This window comes from Thunnus maccoyii, chromosome 9, assembly GCF_910596095.1.
Source record: "Thunnus maccoyii chromosome 9, fThuMac1.1, whole genome shotgun sequence".
Taxonomy (NCBI): Eukaryota; Metazoa; Chordata; class Actinopteri; order Scombriformes; family Scombridae; genus Thunnus; species Thunnus maccoyii.
In genome coordinates, this window is record NC_056541.1 from 28,304,500 (window position 1) to 28,325,861 (window position 21,362).

General features: G+C 43.8%; 1 protein-coding gene across 7 annotated transcripts in view; it reads left to right on the forward strand.

Annotated features, from left to right (window-relative positions):
* The window catches only part of fbrsl1 (fibrosin-like 1), a 321,521-nt gene that overhangs the window by 295,223 nt on the left and 4,936 nt on the right, over positions 1-21,362 (forward strand). For 4 of the 7 annotated variants that reach the window (XM_042420893.1, XM_042420892.1, XM_042420896.1 and 1 more), the window contains 10 exons: positions 8,176-8,590; positions 9,506-9,765; positions 11,678-11,928; positions 15,451-15,501; positions 15,685-15,780; positions 17,422-17,493; positions 17,814-17,843; positions 18,153-18,224; positions 19,605-19,737; positions 20,486-20,569. In XM_042420893.1, the coding sequence (XP_042276827.1) occupies positions 8,176-8,590; positions 9,506-9,765; positions 11,678-11,928; positions 15,451-15,501; positions 15,685-15,780; positions 17,422-17,493; positions 17,814-17,843; positions 18,153-18,224; positions 19,605-19,737; positions 20,486-20,569 (1,464 nt within the window). Of the gene's footprint in view, positions 1-8,175; positions 8,591-9,505; positions 9,766-11,354; positions 11,516-11,677; positions 11,929-15,450; positions 15,502-15,684; positions 15,781-17,421; positions 17,494-17,813; positions 17,844-18,152; positions 18,225-19,604; positions 19,738-20,485; positions 20,570-21,362 lie in introns of all 7 variants that reach the window. The other 3 variants (XM_042420894.1, XM_042420898.1, XM_042420897.1) reach the window with 2 other exon arrangements.

The following is a 21,362-nucleotide window of genomic DNA, read 5'->3' on the forward strand; positions in this document are numbered from 1 at the left end:
TGGAACGCCATAGTGAAATGCGGCATCTCATAGCAGCCCTGAAAATGTGCAGGCTGTTGCTAATGCTGCTTGTCCACTGTGGCTTGAGGAGGCTAGGCCCAGATTCTCCTACTTCTGTGTGTGTGTGTGTGCACATGTTGCCGCATGCCTGTCTGTGTGACTAGGGCTTTAGAGGAGATGAGAGCAGACGGTGGTGGGTTTAGGTTAGCAGCAGCCCCACAGGTCAGGATCCGGGCCTTGTCTCCATTAGTTTACCTGACACAACTCCCTGCCCTCTGCTCCCTCTCCCCTCTCCCTCTGCCTTATTAACTAACCTCTCTCTCCCCTAGTCTGGGTCACTTCATCCCTCTCTCTCTGTCATTCTCCCTCTCTCCAATCAAGAATGATGAATGGGGTGCAAGGAAGGACAGAAAATGTTTGCAAACATGATACACCCTCCGATTGTCACTCTTTTCCTGCGGTGGTGGAGAACATGATGGTTGGGAGAGGGATTTTGAGGAGGCTTTTGTGTGCCTTTGTCTAAGTAAGCTCTGCATGAGAGCTATTTCAAACATCTCGTCCTCGGCCTTCCACACGTGGCATCAGCCTTGACATGTAATTCAACCCCCCCTACCCCAGTCCTAAAAAAAGAAAACCCAGACAAGTGCAAGATTTTTTATGTCTTCACTTTCAGATATACAAAGCCCCGACTGCCGCAGAAAAAAGAACATAAACACTCATAAGGACGCAGCTCTTTTGGCATGTAGCCATTAGCAGTGGAAAATGGCAGCTCTAGTCTACTTTTCAACAGCTGCTGGGTCTCCATCTGTAAGCCTAATTACCCAGCAGCACCCCAGGAGCACCTCAGCAGCAGGATCCTCCTATAGAGCAGGCATTAGTTACATCAGTGTGTCTATACCGGACAGTGTGTTTCCCTTGGGGCCTGCAGACATGTGAAACTTAAGCCCAAGCACTTTAATGCACACTGGGGTGTTATCTTTAGACAAATAGCCCTCTAAGATCTTACCGTATTGCATACACCCTCCCAGGGAGGGAAATTTCACATATACTCTAGATCATTTAGAGATATATGCTACAGAGCAATGTATATAAAAAAATAAATAAATAAATTCAGATTAGATTTTTAGTGGTCAAACTATATTTTTGGTAAGTACGCAATTACAGCAAATACTGATACAATGATAAGTCGATTAATCAATTAGTCAACTGATAAAAATTTTATCAACTTTGATTTTGATAATCGATTAATCATTTTAGTCAACTATCAAGCAAAAATGCCAAACATTTGCTGGTTCTAGCTTCTCAAATGTGAGAATTTGCTGTTTCATATCAAATATCTGTGTGTGTAATTAATGAAACTTAAAAATAAATCGACAGATTTACCAATGAAAAATAATTATAATCATTCATAATCAAAATCTTAAAGGCTTAATCGTGAATGTTGCCTACAGTGGATCTGAAAAGTGTATTTTCTGTATTGACTGAATCATCTACATGAAATATAAATACATTTTCAAATGCACATGCAGTGTATTTATGGTTGGAGCTCGGGAAGTTGCACTTGGAGCAGTGTTTTTGCTGTAGCTGTTTGCTGATGCTATGGTTGCAGATAGGTTGGTAACAACCTGGTTTTAGTTTATTATTTGTTCAACCTTATGCAATAAAATTCTTCTTGCATACAGTAATGGACGTTGTAAGAGATGGTACATTGACAGGCCTTTGAATGACTAGAGAAGTAGCCCTGAGCTTTGATCAGCAGATCAGCAGTCCTAGCCTGTAATAACAGGACGCTTCAGCATGTAAACATGACAAGAAGAAGAAATGTGGTGGTTGATTGATGATCCAGCTCTCTGGCAGTTGTTGATAAAGAGATCTTTGTTTTTAGCTGTTGCCACCTTAAGAATAACACAACATGGAAAAGCTAACTGCCTCAGCATTCTTGCCTGTCAGACGGTATTATTTGACATGATGAAAATGGCTGCTCTATTTGCATGAAGCAGGTGAGTAGCTCAGCAACGTCTTAGTCTAAACCACAGCTTGTAATAATCATACCGACAAACCCCTGTATCTGCAAAACACTTGAGGAAATATGATATGTCGGCAAAGATGTTTGTCCTACCCATATCATGGCACTACATTGCAACGGCTGCATATGTCAAAACAGTGAATGAGGTATGCTGAATGGTTAGGAGCTGTCAGCTTCCAATTGTTGCTTTGCTTTCAGAGTGGGGAGTGAAAATGGAGATGTAGGAGGAGGAAAAGAAAAACATGCAGGCTCTTTCAGCCCACTGTCATGCCACTTAGGATTTGTTGAAGGATTTTCACCCAGCCATTTCCCTTCCATTGAGAAGTAATCAGTACGGCACTGAAAGATAATATTATATCCACTTAGAGGCATGTGGGCTTCATGCATGTTCATACATGAAATGAGGCTGGAAAGCAGTGCCTCTGTTTACATTGTTGAACACTCACTCCCTCCATTTCTGCTTAGACTTGAAGGCAAAGCTCCCTGTCTTTGTGTCTCTTCCGTCTCATTCTTTCTCCCTCTCTCTGTCTTTTCTACCTTCTTTCCGTCCATTCTCTGTGGATTGCGAGCCAGCTGGTGGGCTAATAGAGGATGCTTTCCTGTGGGGCATCAAAGTGATACTGTTCAGGCCTTATGCGAGCTTAAGTAAAGCTGACACGCTGCTCAAGAACTACAGCCCACACTGAGCTCCACAGCAGCCAGTGGAGAGACTCTGAAATGGTCATAAAGGTATGGGAGACACAGGGAGGCTGCCACTGTCCTCCTACCGCTGTGCTGTGATATGGGAAGCAGGAGTTAAGTCCTTTATTAGAAGTGGCAGGCGTTGTCTCCAGTCACCTCGATAATTGCAGCACCACGTCCACTGCTGTAATCAATTGAGACAGCTGCCGCTGCGGCGTTCAAGTCCATTGGGCAAGCGTGTCATGCTAATTAATGAAATGATAAGGCTAGTGCTCGCAGCATTGCACAAATAACTCCAGAAGGCTCCCCTTCCTTTCAACACTAAATTCATCCTTAAAGTTCAGAGGGCCCCTCCCTCTCCCTGCCTGTCTGTCCACAACAGCCTCAGGGTAAGAAGGGTCACTGGGGTCAGTGATGGGTCAGTGACAGTGAAAGGGGTCAAATTCCAGGCTGGCAGGGTGGGCCGTGTCAGAGGAGCCATTAGACTTGAGCTTTTCTGTTGAAAGTTCCAAGATGTCCACCCTTTTATTTAGGAGAGCCCAGTGGCACTGACCTTAGACGACCCGGCTGTGTTCATAAGAAGCTGAGACTGATGGCTGTCCTAAAGCACATGAGCTCTGCTGGAAACAGCTCTGTGGGGGGGATGGGCCATGATGGAGATTCAGGGAGGAGCAGGAAAGTGTGAGTATAGAGGCGTCTTGCTTCTCTGCAGCACTTTATAGCCAGGGGTTAATGAAGGTTTAACATTGCTTTTGGAGCACCACTGGACCGTATATGACATAAAAGGATTTAGACAGTCAACATCTAGACCTCTCTCTCTCTCTCTCTCTCTCGCTCGCTCTCTCTCTCTCTCTCTCTCTCTCTCTCTCTCTCTCTCTATCTGTCTCCTTTCCGATCTGAAGATGTGCTCTCCACCATTCGCCTCCTATCCTATCGACAACACTGGCATATGTGCCATGAGAGGTGAATGGCATATGTGTCCTGCACCATATGGCTGGAGTTTGAATTGGGATCCGATATGCGCATGAAAAACTGATTCATCCCGCAGCTTGAGCTGCCAGCTCTCTGAAATGAACATTAGGTTCTCAATTTATGCCTGGGCTTTGACTGTAAACGTGTTACAGCTTAACACCCATCCCCATTCTGCTGCCATCCACTCCTTTTGTCAGCTGCAGCGCGGAGACAGAGAGAAATAATTGAAACGTGCCAGCTGTCCCCACTCTTTAGCTATCTTGGCCAGCTTTCTCTTCGTCTACTCCCCCATTAACATCTCTGAGTGATTTGCAAAAATGTCGCCTTGGCTCCCCTCGTTACCAGCTTGGAGATGCTCGAGGCAGATTAAATAGTGTGAGGGAAAGCAAGCCATTGCAAATTTCTCCTATGATTTTATTATTAGCACAATGATTCAACACTGCTTAGCCCTTCTGTTCCTCTCATACAAAATCATTTTGTTGAAATCACCCCGCCTTTTTTTTGACTGAATACCTCACAGCAATGAAGTGTTGATTAGTAAGACTGCAGTTTCCTGCCTTCTGCCAGTATCTGTTATAGCCATCTTCCACAGTCACTAACTCGTGAGCAAAGCCTTGGCTCTGTGCAGATTGCTTGTCTAGAGAGGTACAAAAACCAAATCATTGTGAGCTCAACCGTCAAGAGCAGCCGAATATTCTGTCAACCAGAGCCAGCGGGAGACGGATCAAGGCAGCGTGCATTCTCACATACCTTCTGCATCCTCCAACGTCTTTCAGCAGATATCCCGCTTTATTTAAATATCTGTCTGTTCATGTCCTTATTTTATCAGTGCGCCGACTGTTTATGCTTTGGCAAAGCCATAAAGGGAGTGAACCGCAGTGTTTGCCTAGTAAATGAGAACACCCAGTGGCCTTAAGCTTCTCTTAGCCCTCGACCCCCCTTGTCACAGGAAGAATTTGCATACCCTCGTATCTAATCTGAAAAGGCTATTTGCATACAGGTTCTATTTCCCTGGCTGTTGTATATACTGGCATCGGTGTCAGCAGTGGGCAGGTAATTTATGTAACTCACTTATTTGCATGCACAGCATTCGTTTGCAGAGGGTTTTAGTTGGAGGCCGAATGAGAATATCCTCCAGGTCCCTTGTCTCATTCATGAGGTTGTTGGGTCCATTTGTAGGTAGCCAGGTGTGTGTTTAAAATAAAGTGGTTGAGAAAGTTGCTTCAAAGGGAATGCTTTTCAAAGGCAGCAGTTTTGCAACTCAAAGCTCAATTTGTGCAGTGCTGCCCTGCGGGGCTTCTGCTTGTGTTCTTGACATGGCATGTTCAACAGACTGTGCTTTAGAGTGATATCCTGGTCACAGCTAGGACCACGTTATCCTTCCTTTAGGTCTCCTGGATGATGACAACCAGCCCATCCTGGTCCAGCTCTGGGCCAAGCCATTTCAGACTGGTCCAAGCCATTCAAAACTGGGCCATCTGGCTGCGTAAAGGCCACATAGAACCAGATCAGTGCCAGCTCTCCAGATGTTCCACAGGGACAAACAGGGTCACAAGTGAAGGATATCGGAGGCAGGAACAGCTGTGTAGCGACACTGTGTCCATCCCAGATTCCCCGCTGGACACATCAGTCATCACCAGCGAATCCCAGTGGCCTGTTGTCCGTCTGCTACCTTAGTCCCCGTCTCCCTCCTCTCTCAACCCCTCTAACCTCCAACCCCATATCACTGCAAACCCAGGCACGTGCACACAGGGCAAGGCCCAATTCCCCTGAGTAAGCAGGGCCACAGGAACAACTATAAAAAGATCAATACTGGGATGAGATGTCATCTGGTGAGCAGACCTGCCAACACCCCCCTAGGGAATGTCCCTGTCCCCCTGGTGCACTAACCCAGCTAACGGGAGGGGTTTGGGGGGGTGCCACCCCCCACCACCGGGCTGCCCTCCAACCTGCCTGACTCACTCACACCATCTGCTCAGGTTTGCAGGGCAGGGCTTCAGGACAGCATATTTTTTGTACAGACACTCGTATGGCATTTGTTTCACATGACTGCCTGTGGCTTGCCTACTGTTTTCCTCAGTATGTGATTGCAGGCAAAGTGTGTTCCATGTCCTGAAGGAAAAGAAGAACAAAACAATGCAGAATTTAGCACTTTGTTGAAATATGTGAAACTCCAATTGACAGTTGTGAGGTTTTGCAGTGAGGATATGCTGTTTGTTGAAGAACAACAGTGATTTTACTATATATAGCCCTGAGGTGACATGTGTCAGAGAAGCATTCCATCATCTTCTTATCATTACATGTAAGTTTACACTCAAAATGGCTGCTGCTTAAACAGAGAAAAACGAGTGTTCACAGTAACTGTGTTTTATACAGTTAATTGTTTACTACTCTTGGCTTGTTTGCTTCTAAACAAGCTGGAACACCTGCAATGTAAAGTGCTACAGCACAACAATCTATTTATACTTATAAAACAAGAACATCTTAGCATGTTGTGATCAGTTCTGAAGCAAATAAGTATTTGAACTTGTTAATCCTCCAACAGATTCACTAAAATGAAGATGTTGGAGCTATAGTGTGTGTGTCTGTGTGTGCATGTGTGTGAAATATGCCCATTCTGAAAACTTCTTTTTACCCATCCTCTGTTGTGGGCATTTGTGCATGTGTGTGTCTGTGGGTGTCTTAGCTTTCAGAGTGACTTTAATGAGGGATGGGTTGGTCTGAGTTGATACCTCCCTGCCTCCATTAGAGCCCATTAGAATCATCATTAAGATAACCCCACACTGGCTCTGGCCCTGGCTTCTCAGCATTAGTATTAGAAACCCCTCTCTATCTCCTAGTGGTCGTAGTGAGACTTCCTTCAGTATCACTCGCCTCGCATTGTGTCTGGGAGAACAGGTTGCCACGGCAACATCGCCCAACGGCGACATTTCGACTGTGGATATTTGCTTCTTCACCACTGTTTGTCTGTCTGTCTGTGCCTGTCTCTCTGTCTGTGCGTTCAGTTTCCCTCTTTTATGCCTGCAGGAACGAGAGCCTGACAGTTTAATCCAAATCCCAGACCCCTATAAATCTGGAGGTCTATATACACCTGGACCCCGGAATTCATTTGAAAATCGTGACACCTTAGCCAGCCCCAGTTCTCCCGTAAATCGCAAGGAGCGAGGGAGGGGAGCTCAACAAATAAAAAAATAAAAGCTCTGCCCTGCCTTTTTATTGGTCTTTTTATGGGTGTTAGGATCCTTGAAAGATTAAGCAGGCTGTTAATAGGGACTGGATATTCCATTAGTGGGCTGCATGTCGAGTTCTCACTGGCTTGACAGCAGCTCCCGGCTCTTCTCATTTTTTGTTACCGTCGAGAGTGCCCATGGAGCTTTTTTAATTGAGGCGCTAGTAAGCCTTCTGACTGAAGTACTGCTGCATCTTAGCTGTAGATTAGAGCCGCTTAGAGAGCCTCATCTCCACCAGGCTGTCTTCTCTCTTCCTCTATCTGTCTCTTTCCATGTGTGAATTCTATCTCTCCCTGGTTTTTCTATACATGCGATGCTTCTGTGCTTAAAACGAATTCCACCACTGGCAGCTTTGATGAGTTCAGAAGCTATAGTGGTGTTTTAACTGTGGCAGTTGTAGCACTACCATCTCCTCAAACCCATTTTGCTTTTCTTTTTAACTCTGAGAGAAGTAGAAGATTGCCAAACATATTTTTTTTCATTAAGATTCATAAGTGCCTAGAGATTCTTTGTATGTGAAAGGTGTTGAGATGCGGCATTTTTTGCCACTTTCATTTTCCTGCTACAACAGTAGATAATTACAGTCATTAAATTGCAACAGCGTAAGTATGAAAAGTCGATGTTCAGTGGAATGCTGATTATAAAGGCTTCTTGTCTGTTGAAAAGACCACTGATGAATGGTAAAGACAAAGTGGCCGAGTTCAGAGTGCTTTGCTGTGCTTTCCCAAATCCCCTGAAAGATCAGGAACGGAGGACAGAAAGGCGCAGTGGCAGAGAGGCCAAGATAAGGAGCCACGATCTCTCTTCACAGCACAATTGAAACATAATTATTTCATGCCAGATTGTGTGCTCAGCAAAGCCCTGAATAGGGGCCGACATTTAACTTTAATTAGCTGTGATTTATTCATACTGACTGGATCGCGGGAAGAAATTGGATCATCTGATTATAGTCAAGCATGAAAATGACCTGATTAAACACTTAATGGAACCTAGGGAGAGGGAAACAAGAGGAACCTTGGGCAGAAGACATTGGGGCAAGATTATAAAGCAGGAGAGTGAGCTATGTTTTACTCATCACTGAACCTGTTCTGGATACACACCGTAGCAAACAGCTCCTTTAGGCACCAGGTGTTGTTGACTCAAACTAGGAAATGTCTTGACATCTGAGATGACTAACACGTCATTTATACCGTTAGGTGAACTTTTCCAGATAGGGGTTGACAAATTCTCCTCTTACAGTTTGCTATCTTTTTCTTCTCCTCTCAGGTGTGCCAACGAATGAGAGTCCTGAGTCCAAGACTTGTAGCTCAGCCAAAGTGTCAGGTCTCCAACGCAGCCAGGAGCAGAGCAATAGCGAGGTGCCCTTCGCGCCTCCTGTACCCAGCCCCACCCCGGCCTCGGCGCCTACGGGCTCCCCAGCCCCCGCTGCAGCGGCGGCTCCCCCAGAGCCTCCTAGGTCACGCCTCCCCACCCCGCCTCCTCTCAGTGTCAAGAAGGAGCAGCAACCTCCGCCCCCTGTCCCTTCCCCTCCCCTGCTGAGGGCGCCACCCCAGCCCCACCCTCCTCACCCACACTTGCACCAGGAGCCTCGTGTTCTTCCGCCCCCACAGCACCACGCCAGGCCAGTAATCAACCACCAGTTGCATCACCCGCTGCAGTACAACAACCTCCACGACATCAGGTAGGTTGTTACATGGGCACACTTGGTACTTTGACACACTGATGTATTAGTGGCACATTTCAACCTCAGATTAAACCAATAAGGGAACAGGAATTCAGTATCCAGGGAGCTGTCTTCTTCCCTTACACCATTTCGCCTTTTGTACCAGGTCAGGGTGTTACACTGCAGACACCACTTTCCTTTAATGTGTTCCTGCCAGTCTTGTGGAAAGACCAATAAAATAAACTGCAGCAATTTCCAAATTAATATAATGTAGTCCAGTATGACAAGATTCTGTACAGTGCTATATTCTACACAATATTGACTTTTTTTCATGCGGACATTGATTTTCCGCCACACAAGCACGCAATAACCACCACCACTGTCAGATTTACTGTTTTTCATTCAAGTATTTCCAGTTTCACCTCATCCTCTCAGATTCTGCCCTCACCTCCGTAAGAAGCTTTATTGGAAAATCATTCTTAGGTTGTCAAAGAAAAGTGTCATACAGTATTATCAGACGAGCTGAACTCACACACAGAGCTAGCAACAAAGCAAGAGAAGACAAATATACAGCTGATGTACACAAAGATATCACATGTAAAGAAACTGCACAAGGTAGTTGTACTTTTTGTATTATACTGCTGTATTCTGACTGAACACTATAAATGAATGAAATACGGTTTCTGTCCCCAGCTCCTCCAGTCCTCATGTCGAAGTGTTTTACTGAACCCCAAATTGCTGCGTGTGTGTGTGAATGGGCGAGCACAGAAACATTGTGGGGCATTTTGGATAGAAAGCACTGTGTCGCTCCTGATGAACAGGCTGGCACCTTGCATGGCAGCCTCTGGTCGATAAGACTAGAAAGGCGCTATATAAATGCAGTCCATTTACCATTGTATTTTTTTTTTCCTTGGTCTCCCATTAAATCTTCAGCCACAGCAGCAGTCCAGTGGGTCTTCCCAAACAGCACTTGCCCCCATCCCCTCACCACCACCTCAGCGGGCTCCCATCTTCAGCCCCCCCTTTGCCTCTGTCTATAGCCAACCTCTCTACCTCGCACTATTCCTCCCTACGGAGCCCGGCCCATCGCCATCCGGCCATGTTTGCAACCCCAGCCACACTGCCGCCACCACCGACCTTACCTACCAACAGTTTAGTGGTGCCCGGGCACCCTGCCGGCACCCCCTACCCAGGTAATGCCGCGCACCTCACATGCTACATCATAGCCTCAGTGCAGACACAAACTCCTGATCTTTTTTGATTTGCTTAATTATTTTCATTATTTTAAACAAAATAACTACAGTAAGTTCTGCAAACAGTAATAGTATTTATTGTATTGATTTCCAAGTTTTCTTTATCAGAAGTGTCCTTAATAAAGTGTAAGGGCTTTTCCATAATATATTTAGCTGTAGTGTAATAGTGGACATGTACACTCTTAACACAGGCTGTATAGTGATGTGTTCATTTTATATTCCAGGTTGTTGTTTTATGGTCATTTACACCAGACTTGGCTGCACAGCTGCACTATATTATTGTTGCAATTACAACTCTAAGAAATTAAAACACTTTAATATTTACAAATGCATAGGAGGCTACAGTTCCCATGTATACAGACTGGAGAACTATCCTGAAATCTGTAATAAGTTCATGTTATTTCTAAAGTTAATGTCGCAAAATATGTGCTATATGGTGTTGAAGCCAGTCAACACTGGTGTTCATACATGATTTGCTGATCTGGTAAGTGCTCATTTATTGTTTTTTTTTACTCATTTATCTCTTGATTCTGCACAATACAGTATATACAAATATATAATTTTTAAATACCTAATGGTGCATGTGGTTGTTTTTGATCATTGCTAAATGTATTTAGGTTTACTTTCTTCTTTATTGATTGTATACTGTAAACAGAAAAGATTGCTGTATTTGTTGATATTCAGCATTTCAAAGTGAATACACATAGTGAATAGTAAACTAAGATTTAGCATTAGTCTTAAGAGCATTGTAAAGTATGTAGCACATTAGAGCGGCGCTAGTAACATAGCCTACAATTTTAGACATATTTGCTGCAAGACAGTGAACCAGTCAGCTCTCTCCTAAAAAGTCAGCATATTGTTCTGGTTGTAAATATTAGGAATGTGGTCCATGTAGTGCAGCAGCTTCAGATATGTCAAGTAACCTCATCAAAAATTTGAAAATGTTCCAAAGAGCCACTAAAGAGTTGCAAATCAACCTTTTTCCGCATGGAATGGAAATAAATCCAATTCTGGAGAAATGTTGAAAGCAGTACTATACTGCTTCTTCTACAAGTCACATGCTTTAGTGTTAAATCTCATTTTCACTGGTGGAGAACATCATACATCAATTTTTAAGATGGGCTGTATTTATAGTAGCTTAGAAATTTTAAAAGGGGGATGAGGTAATTGTAGGAGGGCTTGGATGCGTCACTGGAAAATGTCAGCTAACAACTGGACAGTCATCACAGCTGGAGACATCTTCAGCGTACTGTAAGCAGCACTTTAACAGTCACATGTTGAAAAACAGTGCACTCAGTCAGCAATGTGATGCAAACTCAACAACCAGAATTATGTCTTCTCTTGCCAACGATATGTGACCGTTTGATAAGCAATTTCATGCTGCAATAGAAGGAAACAAATGTCTCCAGCGATGATGGGTGTTTCCAAAATATGTCATAAATATGCCAGTTGTGCATTGACTTTCTAATGGAGGGCAAGAGTGTGTGTGTTTTCTGCTGGGATGACTCTTGGTTCTCTCTTGTCTTTAGATACCAGCCTGTTGATATCATTCAACCAACCAATCATGTATTGCCAGCCTCATTCGGGGATTCTGATTGGCACATTGTCACAGGCAACTCTCTTACCACCACCAATGAGTCCCCACGTAGAAAACCCTCACAGCATGAGCTGGAGAAACAGAGAATGCCAGGTGACTATTTCTTTCTTCTCTTCTACCCTTGTTGTGAAGACTGACTGGGCGCCCGTGCCTTTTTTTTCTTGTGTCCCCCCCTTCCCTCCCCCACCCCCTTTTTTTTCTTTCTTTTTTTTTTTTTTTTTTTTTTTTGGTTTTCCTCGCTCTCCTTTCTTACAGAGCATGACCTCCTGAGGCAGGAGCTGAACAACCGCTTCCTGGTTCAGACTTCAGAGCGGGGCCGGGGGCCGTCCGCCTCGCCGCTGGCCCCCGTGTCGCTCCTGAGGGCCGAGTATCACCAACACCAGCACATGCACCAGCACCAACACACCCACCAGCACACCTTCACGCCCTTCCCCGCCAGTCTGCCCCCGGCCGCCATCCTCACCCCGCCCACCGCACCCCCCATGGTGCGTACCCAAGCCAGAAATGTGAGGATAAGTAAAAAAAGCTCCCGTAACTTCCCACCCCCCACCTGTCACCTCTCCCAATTTCCTCTTCAATCAACTCCTCCCTTTTTTTTCTTTACCCCAAAATTCACCAAATATGTCCCCTAGCTGTAGAAACCACCCCCTTCGAAAAATATGACACTGATTCAGTGTGAATTTTCTGCTCTTTGATTTTTGCAAACTGTCCTGCTGCCGAAGTCTGAGAGCTGATGAGAATCTGGGAGCACCACATCCAATCCACTATAAAAAGGACAAATAGTGCCACCTCCCCTCAAACACACACTCACACACACAAACACACACACACACTAGCACGTCTATTAGTTTCCATATACATGCAAGTTGCTGCTCAGGTTGGTCAAACCAGACCAAGTATGCATATATTCTGAAACATGTAGTGGAATTACATGTTAAAATTATACTAACATCCACAATATGCATCATGTTTCATAAAGGCCATTTTCTGTCTAATGGCATGTCTGCCAAACAGGCCAACATTACCAGAATTTATTTAGATTATTCATCTTGTTCTTAACTTTACATAGATTTTACTGTTCGGTGTTTGGCAGGGATCAAAAAAGGGGAATTGCCTGGAGGCAGGATTTTCAATTGTTTGCATATGGATGTGTTTTAAATGGTTTTGAATGTTTTCATTTGCCTGTTCACTAAGAGCAACAAAGGCGCCGTCAAACAGATCAGTGTGTGTGTGTGCGCGTGTGTGAATGCATTCCTGCAGGCCTGTATATTTGTGTGCAAGTTCCTTGCCACATGTGTGTATGCGCGTGCAGCTCCGCAGCAACCATACTTGCCAATGACAAATTCAAAGCCTTGCAGTCTCTCAAATGACTTCATTGCGGATGAAGGGGGGATGACATCACTGCTAAACTGTTTTGATAATGTTTCTAATTGCTTCCGTGCTTTGACTGCCATCAAGTTTGGGGGGGGAGGGGGGTCAAACTGGCAGCTCTCAGATTAGTACAGAGGAAAAAAGGTTATGACTATTCATCCATCATTTCAAATGCACAGCAATCTCTGACAGTCAATTCAGACGGGGGCCCCATTTGTAGCTTTTTGGCATTAGTCTAATAGATCTAATCCATCATGTCACGACCTCTGATTAAGAGCCTGTGGTCCCATTAAGGCCCCGCTCCAAGATTATCCCCATCCTGTACATTAGAAATCAAAGCTCTGGTATTTATGGCACAGTCTCAGATAAGTATAGAGGCCGTTTAGACGGTTCTTCAGCCAACACACATGCTGTTATCTGGTCTGCTGGTTATTCCTGACATGGTAGGAATTATATACAGTACACAGCCCTCTCTTTGAAGATGAAAGAGGCGATTTTCCTCATCTAGCTAATGCTGGCATTATGTAGCCAGTGATGTACATCTCTTCCTGTGTTGTTATGGTGGGACTTGAGACTGCCATTAATGTCAACTACTGTTTTTTTTTTCGTTTAATTGAAACTGTGTTGTTACTTAACTTATGCCTTTTCCCCTCCCTCCCTCCTCTCAGTAACAATGCTGTTTTTCTTCCCTTTGGTGCTTGCTTAGAGAGGCAGGAGTAATGATGATGTTGTGGTTGTTTTTACTGTTTTGTCATGAAAGGAAAACTGAGTATGGCCCGGTTGTGCATCCTCTCTCTTTCTCCCTCTCTCTCTCTCTCTCTCTCTCTCTCTCGCTCTCTCTCTCTCTCTCTTTTATTTTCTCCTGCTCTCTAGACGGCCCATGTCATTTCAACTATGTAACAGCCCTTGGCTAATAGCTGTAATTAATGAAATTATGAAGCCTCTATATTTGTTTATTGTTCAACGCCCTCAAGCAGCTGGCTTGCCAAATGGCAGCACTGAGTGTCTTTCCTACCCCGCCCCCTTGCCCCTGCCATGTCTTTGGACAAGGAATATCCTTAATTGTTATAAGATGAAATATTAAGCTTTAATTAGCCAAAGCTGTTTACTGTAAAACTGTGACAGGCACCATAAATTACGGGGGCAAGAGGTTTTTTTTCTTTCTTTTTTTCCCTTTTTTTACAAGGCCGTAAAGCGGCATGAATCCCTCTCCCAGTGTCAGACATTAAACAGGCCGCGCCTTCAGAAATGCAGAGGACCTGTTTAATGAGCTCGGAAGCTGGCTCGGCGTTTCCTCTCAATAGGCTGTCTGTCTTTGATTTGGGCCCATTATCACCCACGAACAAGCCCGCCAACACCATCACCGCCACTGCTGCCATTTTGTGTGCAGATGTGAATGGCCCTGCTTCACCAGAGGGCCCCTGACCCAAACCCTGTGTCTCCACCAGGAGCCTAGCCAAGCCCACACCCGCTCCCCCCTCAACCACCCGTGTCGCAGCACACGCGCACACAGAAACACTGATTCATACCCACTCATTTTCCTGTTTTATGTAAACCAAAAACGTCTGCGCCTGCCAAGAGAGCTTTGTGAAAACACTCGCAAAAAGTACCTGCAAATGGTTTGTGTATTTGCGGAATAGGAATAAGTTACTGTCACTTGTAATTAGCCTGTTTCAAAATAGAGAGCCAGTATTGGCTTGCGAACAGACATACAAAGTCTCCATTCATACACAGGACAACATTCTCGGTTCTCTCTCTCTCCCTCCTCTCCTTCTCAGTTTACTGACTAGATTCCCATGTGTTCAGGACATGATCAGAAACTGTTTTTCATATAAGGACATAGTTTTATATGGCAAATTACAACTGAGATTATTTTTGTCAGTCTAGTCTAGGCACAAGCTCTGCCACAGAAAAGGTTTCCTCACATCAATTCAGCATTTCAAGGTTATGTCAGTTCCATGCCGATCTGTCCTGAATTAGCCTAACCATTGCAAATGTCATCGACTCGATTCAGTTTCAATCATAAAAGACAGACTGCTCAAACAAGAGGCTCCATATATTCTTTCCATGATCTTATGAACAGAGAATTGGCCTGTTTCTTGACTAAATCTCTTTTGAAGTCTGGTTTTCCAACACCAAAAACAAGCTATATGTTTCTTCGTACTGCCCTCCCATCTATAGCATTGGGGCATGTTCTAAAAAAAGGAAAGCCATAGCAGTCAAAAGTAATTAGATTCACATTTTTACAAATTTTCCAGTGGATAGAAACAACTGGTCTGGTTTTAAAACGGTCTGATTCCCAAGCTGGGCCCCAACGCCCAACCTCTGTATGCTCAATTGGAAAATCATGCAGGCTGTCTTCACCTTGGCAGTCGGCTAAAGCGGTCGTATTGTTAGTAATTTAACTGCCTATCTGACCATGCAGTTTAAGTAAACCCATGACTGGTGCAAGCCAGCTGCTTCACTCCAGGGCTTATTAGTCTGGACCAAAACCCTGCTTATTACCATTTGCAGATGTTGATCATGTGTTTTGTTTTCTTGATGTAAAAATAATGAGATGTTATTATTAAAAGAGGCTTATGCATGAAGGATTTTGTAAAAGTACATAACATGGTGGACATTTGTTTCCTAATTCTTTTCTCTCTTATATCTTGCAGTTCGACAAATACACACCTAAACTGGACAATCCATTCATCAGACATTCAAATGTGAGTTCTAATTAAAATTTATTGTTTGCATTTGGCAAATCAAATATTTAATATATTTGAATGTTGCCATGAGAGCATTTATTGTGGCTGTGGGTTTGTGTGTGCATATGCTTGAGTCTGGTACGTATCTCTGTATGATTTTTTTAAGGTTTTGTGTCTCCCACCGTTCCCTTTTCTCCCCAGTTCTTCCCCTCCTACCCCCCCACCATGCCAGGCATGCCCCCGCTGCTCCCACACTCAGGACCCTTCAGTTCGCTGCAAGGAGCCTTCCAGCCCAAGGTCAGCCCCACATCCCTACCCAAAAACCACAACTTACAGATAAAATTCAAGCAAGCATGAGCACTAAAGGCGCACAAGCTCATACACAAGTGAAGCACAAACTCACCCGTATTGCACAAAAAATAAGCAAAAATGCAAAAGATTTTTATTCTTCATAAAACACACTCAAAATAGACTCAAGTAGAGTCACCAATTGTAAGTGTAAAAAAACAATTTAAAAGTTCTATTGTGTGTCAAGAGTACCAAGGAATCGCATGGGTCAAAATGACTGAGATAGTAATAATGGGAAATGGGAATAGTAATAATAAACAGACTGCATGGAATTGGTATAATCAGATGGGTAATATATTGTATGCCAGTATTTATCAGCCATTTGCCTCCATGAGCCAAGTTTCTTCAGGTTTTCATTCGCAATAAACATTTAAATAACTTATTTAGGCCATTAGCACACCTGTATCCAGAGACGAGGTGGAGTGAGGATGGTTGCTGCCTATGCAAGGATCATCATTTTGAATATATTGTATATATGCCATTAAAGAAATATCACTGAAAGTTATATCCATGGAAGAAATACACACAACACATACTGTACTACATTAGATATTTTACCACACAAAATTCTTCCTGCTGTCTGTCTTGGGTAAGAAAAACAGCAGATACTCAAAAAGGGAAACAGGATCCTAATAAACCTCACTCCTTCCCATTTAAATCAATTATTACAGGCTATGCAAACTCTCAGATTTGACTGGACCTGAACCATTGTCAGGACTTTATGTTGACCTAAGTAGACCTGTCTAGAAGAGCAGAGGAGGAGTGATGCAGGGGGATGGGATGGATAGGAAGAGGTGGGAGGGTGTGGGTCTGTCTGGCAGATGCCCAGCGGCTGTGACCCAGTGTAAGCCACCAATCAAAGCTGGCCTAAATCCGCTGGCCTTATTCCCAGCGGGCTCTGTCATGGAGGGGCCCTTTTGTCAAAGGCCCCTCCAGATGGTTCAAGGAACACTCTTATTCGTCCAAAGCCCCTGCTAAGTATTCTTGGAGAGATGCTTGGGGGGAGGCTTGGGATGTGTGGCTGTGTTTGCTTTTGGGGGCTGGTGACCCGGGTCACCCTGCAGGATCTTCCTATCCCTGATGTAGGGATGGATTAATAAGGCTGATCTAGGCACTTGCGCTCCAAAGACTTGAAGAGGAGATCAGAGAGATCAGAGATGTGTTACTCTGGCATGACTCAGTGACTGCAGCATCATTGCAGTTTTAACTACTGACATCAGCTTTGCAGTCGCAATAGTTGAAGATTAGTGGGCTATAGTGCTAGGGAGGATATAAGGTTATAGTGATGCTGGCGTCACTAGCTGGAGGAGTTTCTTAAAGTTTCTTACATGCGTCCATGCCAAAGACATTAACGTTGACTACATATCATAATTAAACTGAGGACACCCTTAAGTTAGCCTAACACCCCATTTTTAGAGTCATTATATGAGGTCAAAATATCTCCTAATGTTTGAATGAACAGTATGTAATAAATTCTGTCCTTTTTCAGTCAGTTATAAATGTTATAATGATATCTGTCTGATCATTCTTTATCTCTCTCCTTTTCTCTCTCTCTCTCTCTCTCTCTTTCTCTCCCTCTGGCTCTCTCAGGCATCCAATCCCATCGATGTAGCGGCACGTCCTGGAGCAGTACCTCACACACTCCTACAGAAGGATCCACGGGTAAGCAACAGGCCATCCCGAATATTCTGGTCTTGCTCTGTTGCTTCCAGTGAGCCACACATGTAGTACATATGTGTCTCAGACAGATGTGAGTGCATGTCTTTGCATTCACATCTCTCTGGCACAAGGCATTTCTTCTTATGCACCTCTATGGACACATGAATCCAAAGTGACTAAAAGTAAGGGCATGAATTTTTAAATTGGTATAGTCCCATTGTGATTTGAGCCCCCCAGTACTGCTGATGAGGTCCGCACGACTGTATATTTTGGGTACTCATTCTATGTGGATGATGATAATGATTGTACGTTTGTCCATACAGATAACAGATCCATTCAGGACATCTGTTAGGGTAAGTGTTTGACTTGTCCATCTTCTGTTAAATGTTTCATCTCTCTGGCCAGGCCACAAAGTCAAAAACTACAAATTCTTCAACAATCAGTGTTCAAAGAAATGCAGGCTTTTGGCTGTATCTAAGGTTAGCTTTGAGGTCTCTATGGGGTTAAAGTCAGGGATAGATTTTCTTAATCCGTTGCCTGGTTGAAAATTCTGACGAGTTCCCACTTTGTAGTTTGGCCAGAAAATCTCAATGCCAGAATCCATTTTTAGCTCCCCATATCAAAGCCAGCCGGCTAACCTCGGTTTCTCTCTAAATTTTTAGAAACCTGGCAAGTGGTGCGCAGTGCATGTCCAGATCGCATGGCAGATCTACCACCACCAGCAGAAAATGAAGGTGCGTGAGATGGAAAATCATGTCTTGCCGGAGTCTTGCTGTTATTGAAAACTAGATATAATATATTGGTTTTGGAATAACAACCCAAATAATATATATAGTACATAGAAGGGCATCATGTCATAGTTACATTTTGTGTTACTGGGTTCAGAAAAACTATGTGTTGAGATTCTGTGGGTGGGAAAGGCAGATCACATAAAATGTACAGAAAGCGGTAAAAGTTAAAGGTCCAGTGTGTAGAATTTAGCGCCATCTAGCGGAACAGACTTGGCAAAAATGGAATATAATATTCATAAGTATGTTTAAATTAGTGTATAATCACCTTAAAATAAGAATCATTGTGTTTTCGTTACCTTAGAATGAGCCTTTTATATCTACATAGCCAATGGGTCCTCTTCCACAGAGCCCACCATGTTGCATCGCCATGTTTCTACAGTAGCCCAGAATGGACAAACCAAACACTGGCTCTAGAGAGAGCCTTTCACGTTCTTCATAAGTTTTGCGGCCTTCATGGGTTCTCCTATACGCATGGGAGGGGGGGGGGGGGGGGGGGGGGGGGGGGGGGGGGAATTCATTTAGTTGCAATCTGCAACCTCACCACTAGATGCCACTAAATCTTACACTCTTACACACTGGTCCTTTAATAGTTACACAAAATCCCACAGAAATTATGTGTCCTGTTGTGTTGTCTAAATCTTCAACAAACACATTCTCAAAAATACAGTAAGAGGGTTACATTTCCTAAGTATGAATAAAGGTTCTGTAAATGGCTCAATGCACTGAAGAGAAGAAGAAGAACTTTATTGATCCCATTAATGTATATAGAGAACTGGATACAGCGTCAGAGGCGGGGCCCCATTCATTCGTATGAAAGTTGCTCAGTGGCACATGAAGCAAAAAAAGCCACTTCCTGCTGTAAAGAAATTACCCGGATGAAAACATACTGCGCACGCTCTATGGGCCCCATGCACCCATAGAGCATGCTCACTAGAGACTTTCGCCGGCTGAGACAGCTAAAATGGTTAATAGCTAGTTATAATTATATTGACCAAACTTGTGAACATAGACAAGAAATAATCACTGACAAAGGATAGTGTGGGCTCACCACTGGCCCGGTGGTGTCAGTCCTTCTTGGACCCGGAACCCCAGTTACCAAGGATTTAGTGTCCCTAATCAGCTTACACATATTTGTTATAAGACAGTTGGCCAGAATTGGAGACATGGAGCCATTGTTGATGTATCTGTCTTCCTCTGATCTCTCACCCAGTGTAGCTGCGGATAAATCCCTCTCATTCTGTTATTGGAAATGTTTGGGGCTGTTGCCTACTGACTTAATTTTCTTTGTCTCCCTCTCCTTGTCTCTGCCTCTCTCAACTATAGCAAATGCAGCTGGACCCTCACAAACTAGACATGAATGGGAAGCTGGACCTGTTCAGTCGACCCCCAGCTCCAGGAGTCTTCCCAGGGTTCCCGTACCCTCATGACCTGGCACGACCCCTCTTCTCTTCCACAGGTCAGTGGGGTCTTCCAGTTCCAAGTGCAGGTTGATTAACTGCACCCTCCAAGACAAATCATTCAAAACACTTATATTATGCCATTCTCAAAGCCTTCCAATGGCATTTTTGTCTTTATGTAAATGAGCATTTATAGCTGCATGTCGGCATTGTTCTTCCACCACTGTAATGGCCTAATTTTTTTCTCTCCTCTCTTGTAATGTTCACTTAATTATAGTGCTTTTGTAGCAAATGTTTTGCCCATAAAGGGAGTCAGATATGTCTATGAATATGGATGACTCTCGGTTAGGTAATTGACTGATTTGCCCTGCGTTGGAGGGCAACAGAGAGGAGATCGGCCTTTGACTGGTAATTATGCAGTGGTGTGTCAGAGGCACTCCTGTAATTGGTTCCTTCATTAACAATTCATGAAATATGGGTGATGGTAACAGTGTTTTGTGAAAGAGGCCAGCTTGTTGCACAGTCAGGAACTGACCTCAATAACCAGCTATAGACTCACACACAAACATGCTGCAATAAAAGCAAAATATCAGTGGCTAATTTGCTCAGTGGCATTACTCAGCCGTCTCTAAACTCATCTAGCGTACATGCATATTCAACAAATTTGTTTTACTGTCGCAGAAAATACCTGTTCACATTTTAGTTATGGCTTTTTAGTATCTGTTTCTCTCTTTATGGCTAATTAGAGACTTTATAACTGTCTAACTGGATAATAATAACCTTGTCATGTCCTCTTTGCTCTGATAGGCTCCGGCCACCCAGCTCCCTCCCCGTACGGTCCTGCCCCCCACCCCAGCGGCTTCCTGCCTCCTAGCCATTTGGCAGGTAAGTGTAAGTAACTCCATGTTCAAATTTTCTTATACATTTATCTCCTCGTTTTCTCCATCTCTCTCTCGCTCCATCCCTCTCTCTCTCTTGAACTCATGTTTTAAACACATTATAAGCCAATAGGGTGTAATTTAAAGCCTTAATATTACTGGTTTTGATCTGAGGTTCATTTGAAGGTTAATATGGAGTCCAGCTGGCCAGTATAGTCACTTCTTGAGCAAACGCTTAAGTTCACGGTAATGGAGAGCTTAGTCATTATGAAATCACAACAGTGTTATTCATAACACAGCCTTAAATAACTCTGTGTGGGATTGTTAAAAAGACATAGCTAGCTTAGTCTCCAGTCTCCAGCCCTATTTGTCATCCTTCATTTGTTTGGGCAAACTATATGTAGTGCAACAGCATATATGACACTATTTTCTATGGGCATGCCAAGTTGAGTCAGTAATTCATAGCAGCAATAATGGAGGTTAGTTAATGTTGCTGGATTTATTTGTGCATTTATTACTTATTCATTTATTTATTCATTTAATTTATATATTTCTGTTCCACCATTTTATTTGAGACACTGTTTTGGTTCAGAGTGGCAAGTTGATTCCATGGAATAAGCCCTTGAGTCAACCCATTTTGTTCTTATGAATACATGGTGCACTGAGGAGGAAGACTTAGTGAAAGAAAATTCCCTATCCAGGGAATCCATGTGTGAGGCAGAGGAGATTTCTCAGTTGTTGTATTTTCTGATATATCAACAAGCCCCAGCGCAGCTGTCTCAAAATCCTGAAAATCCTTAAACCCT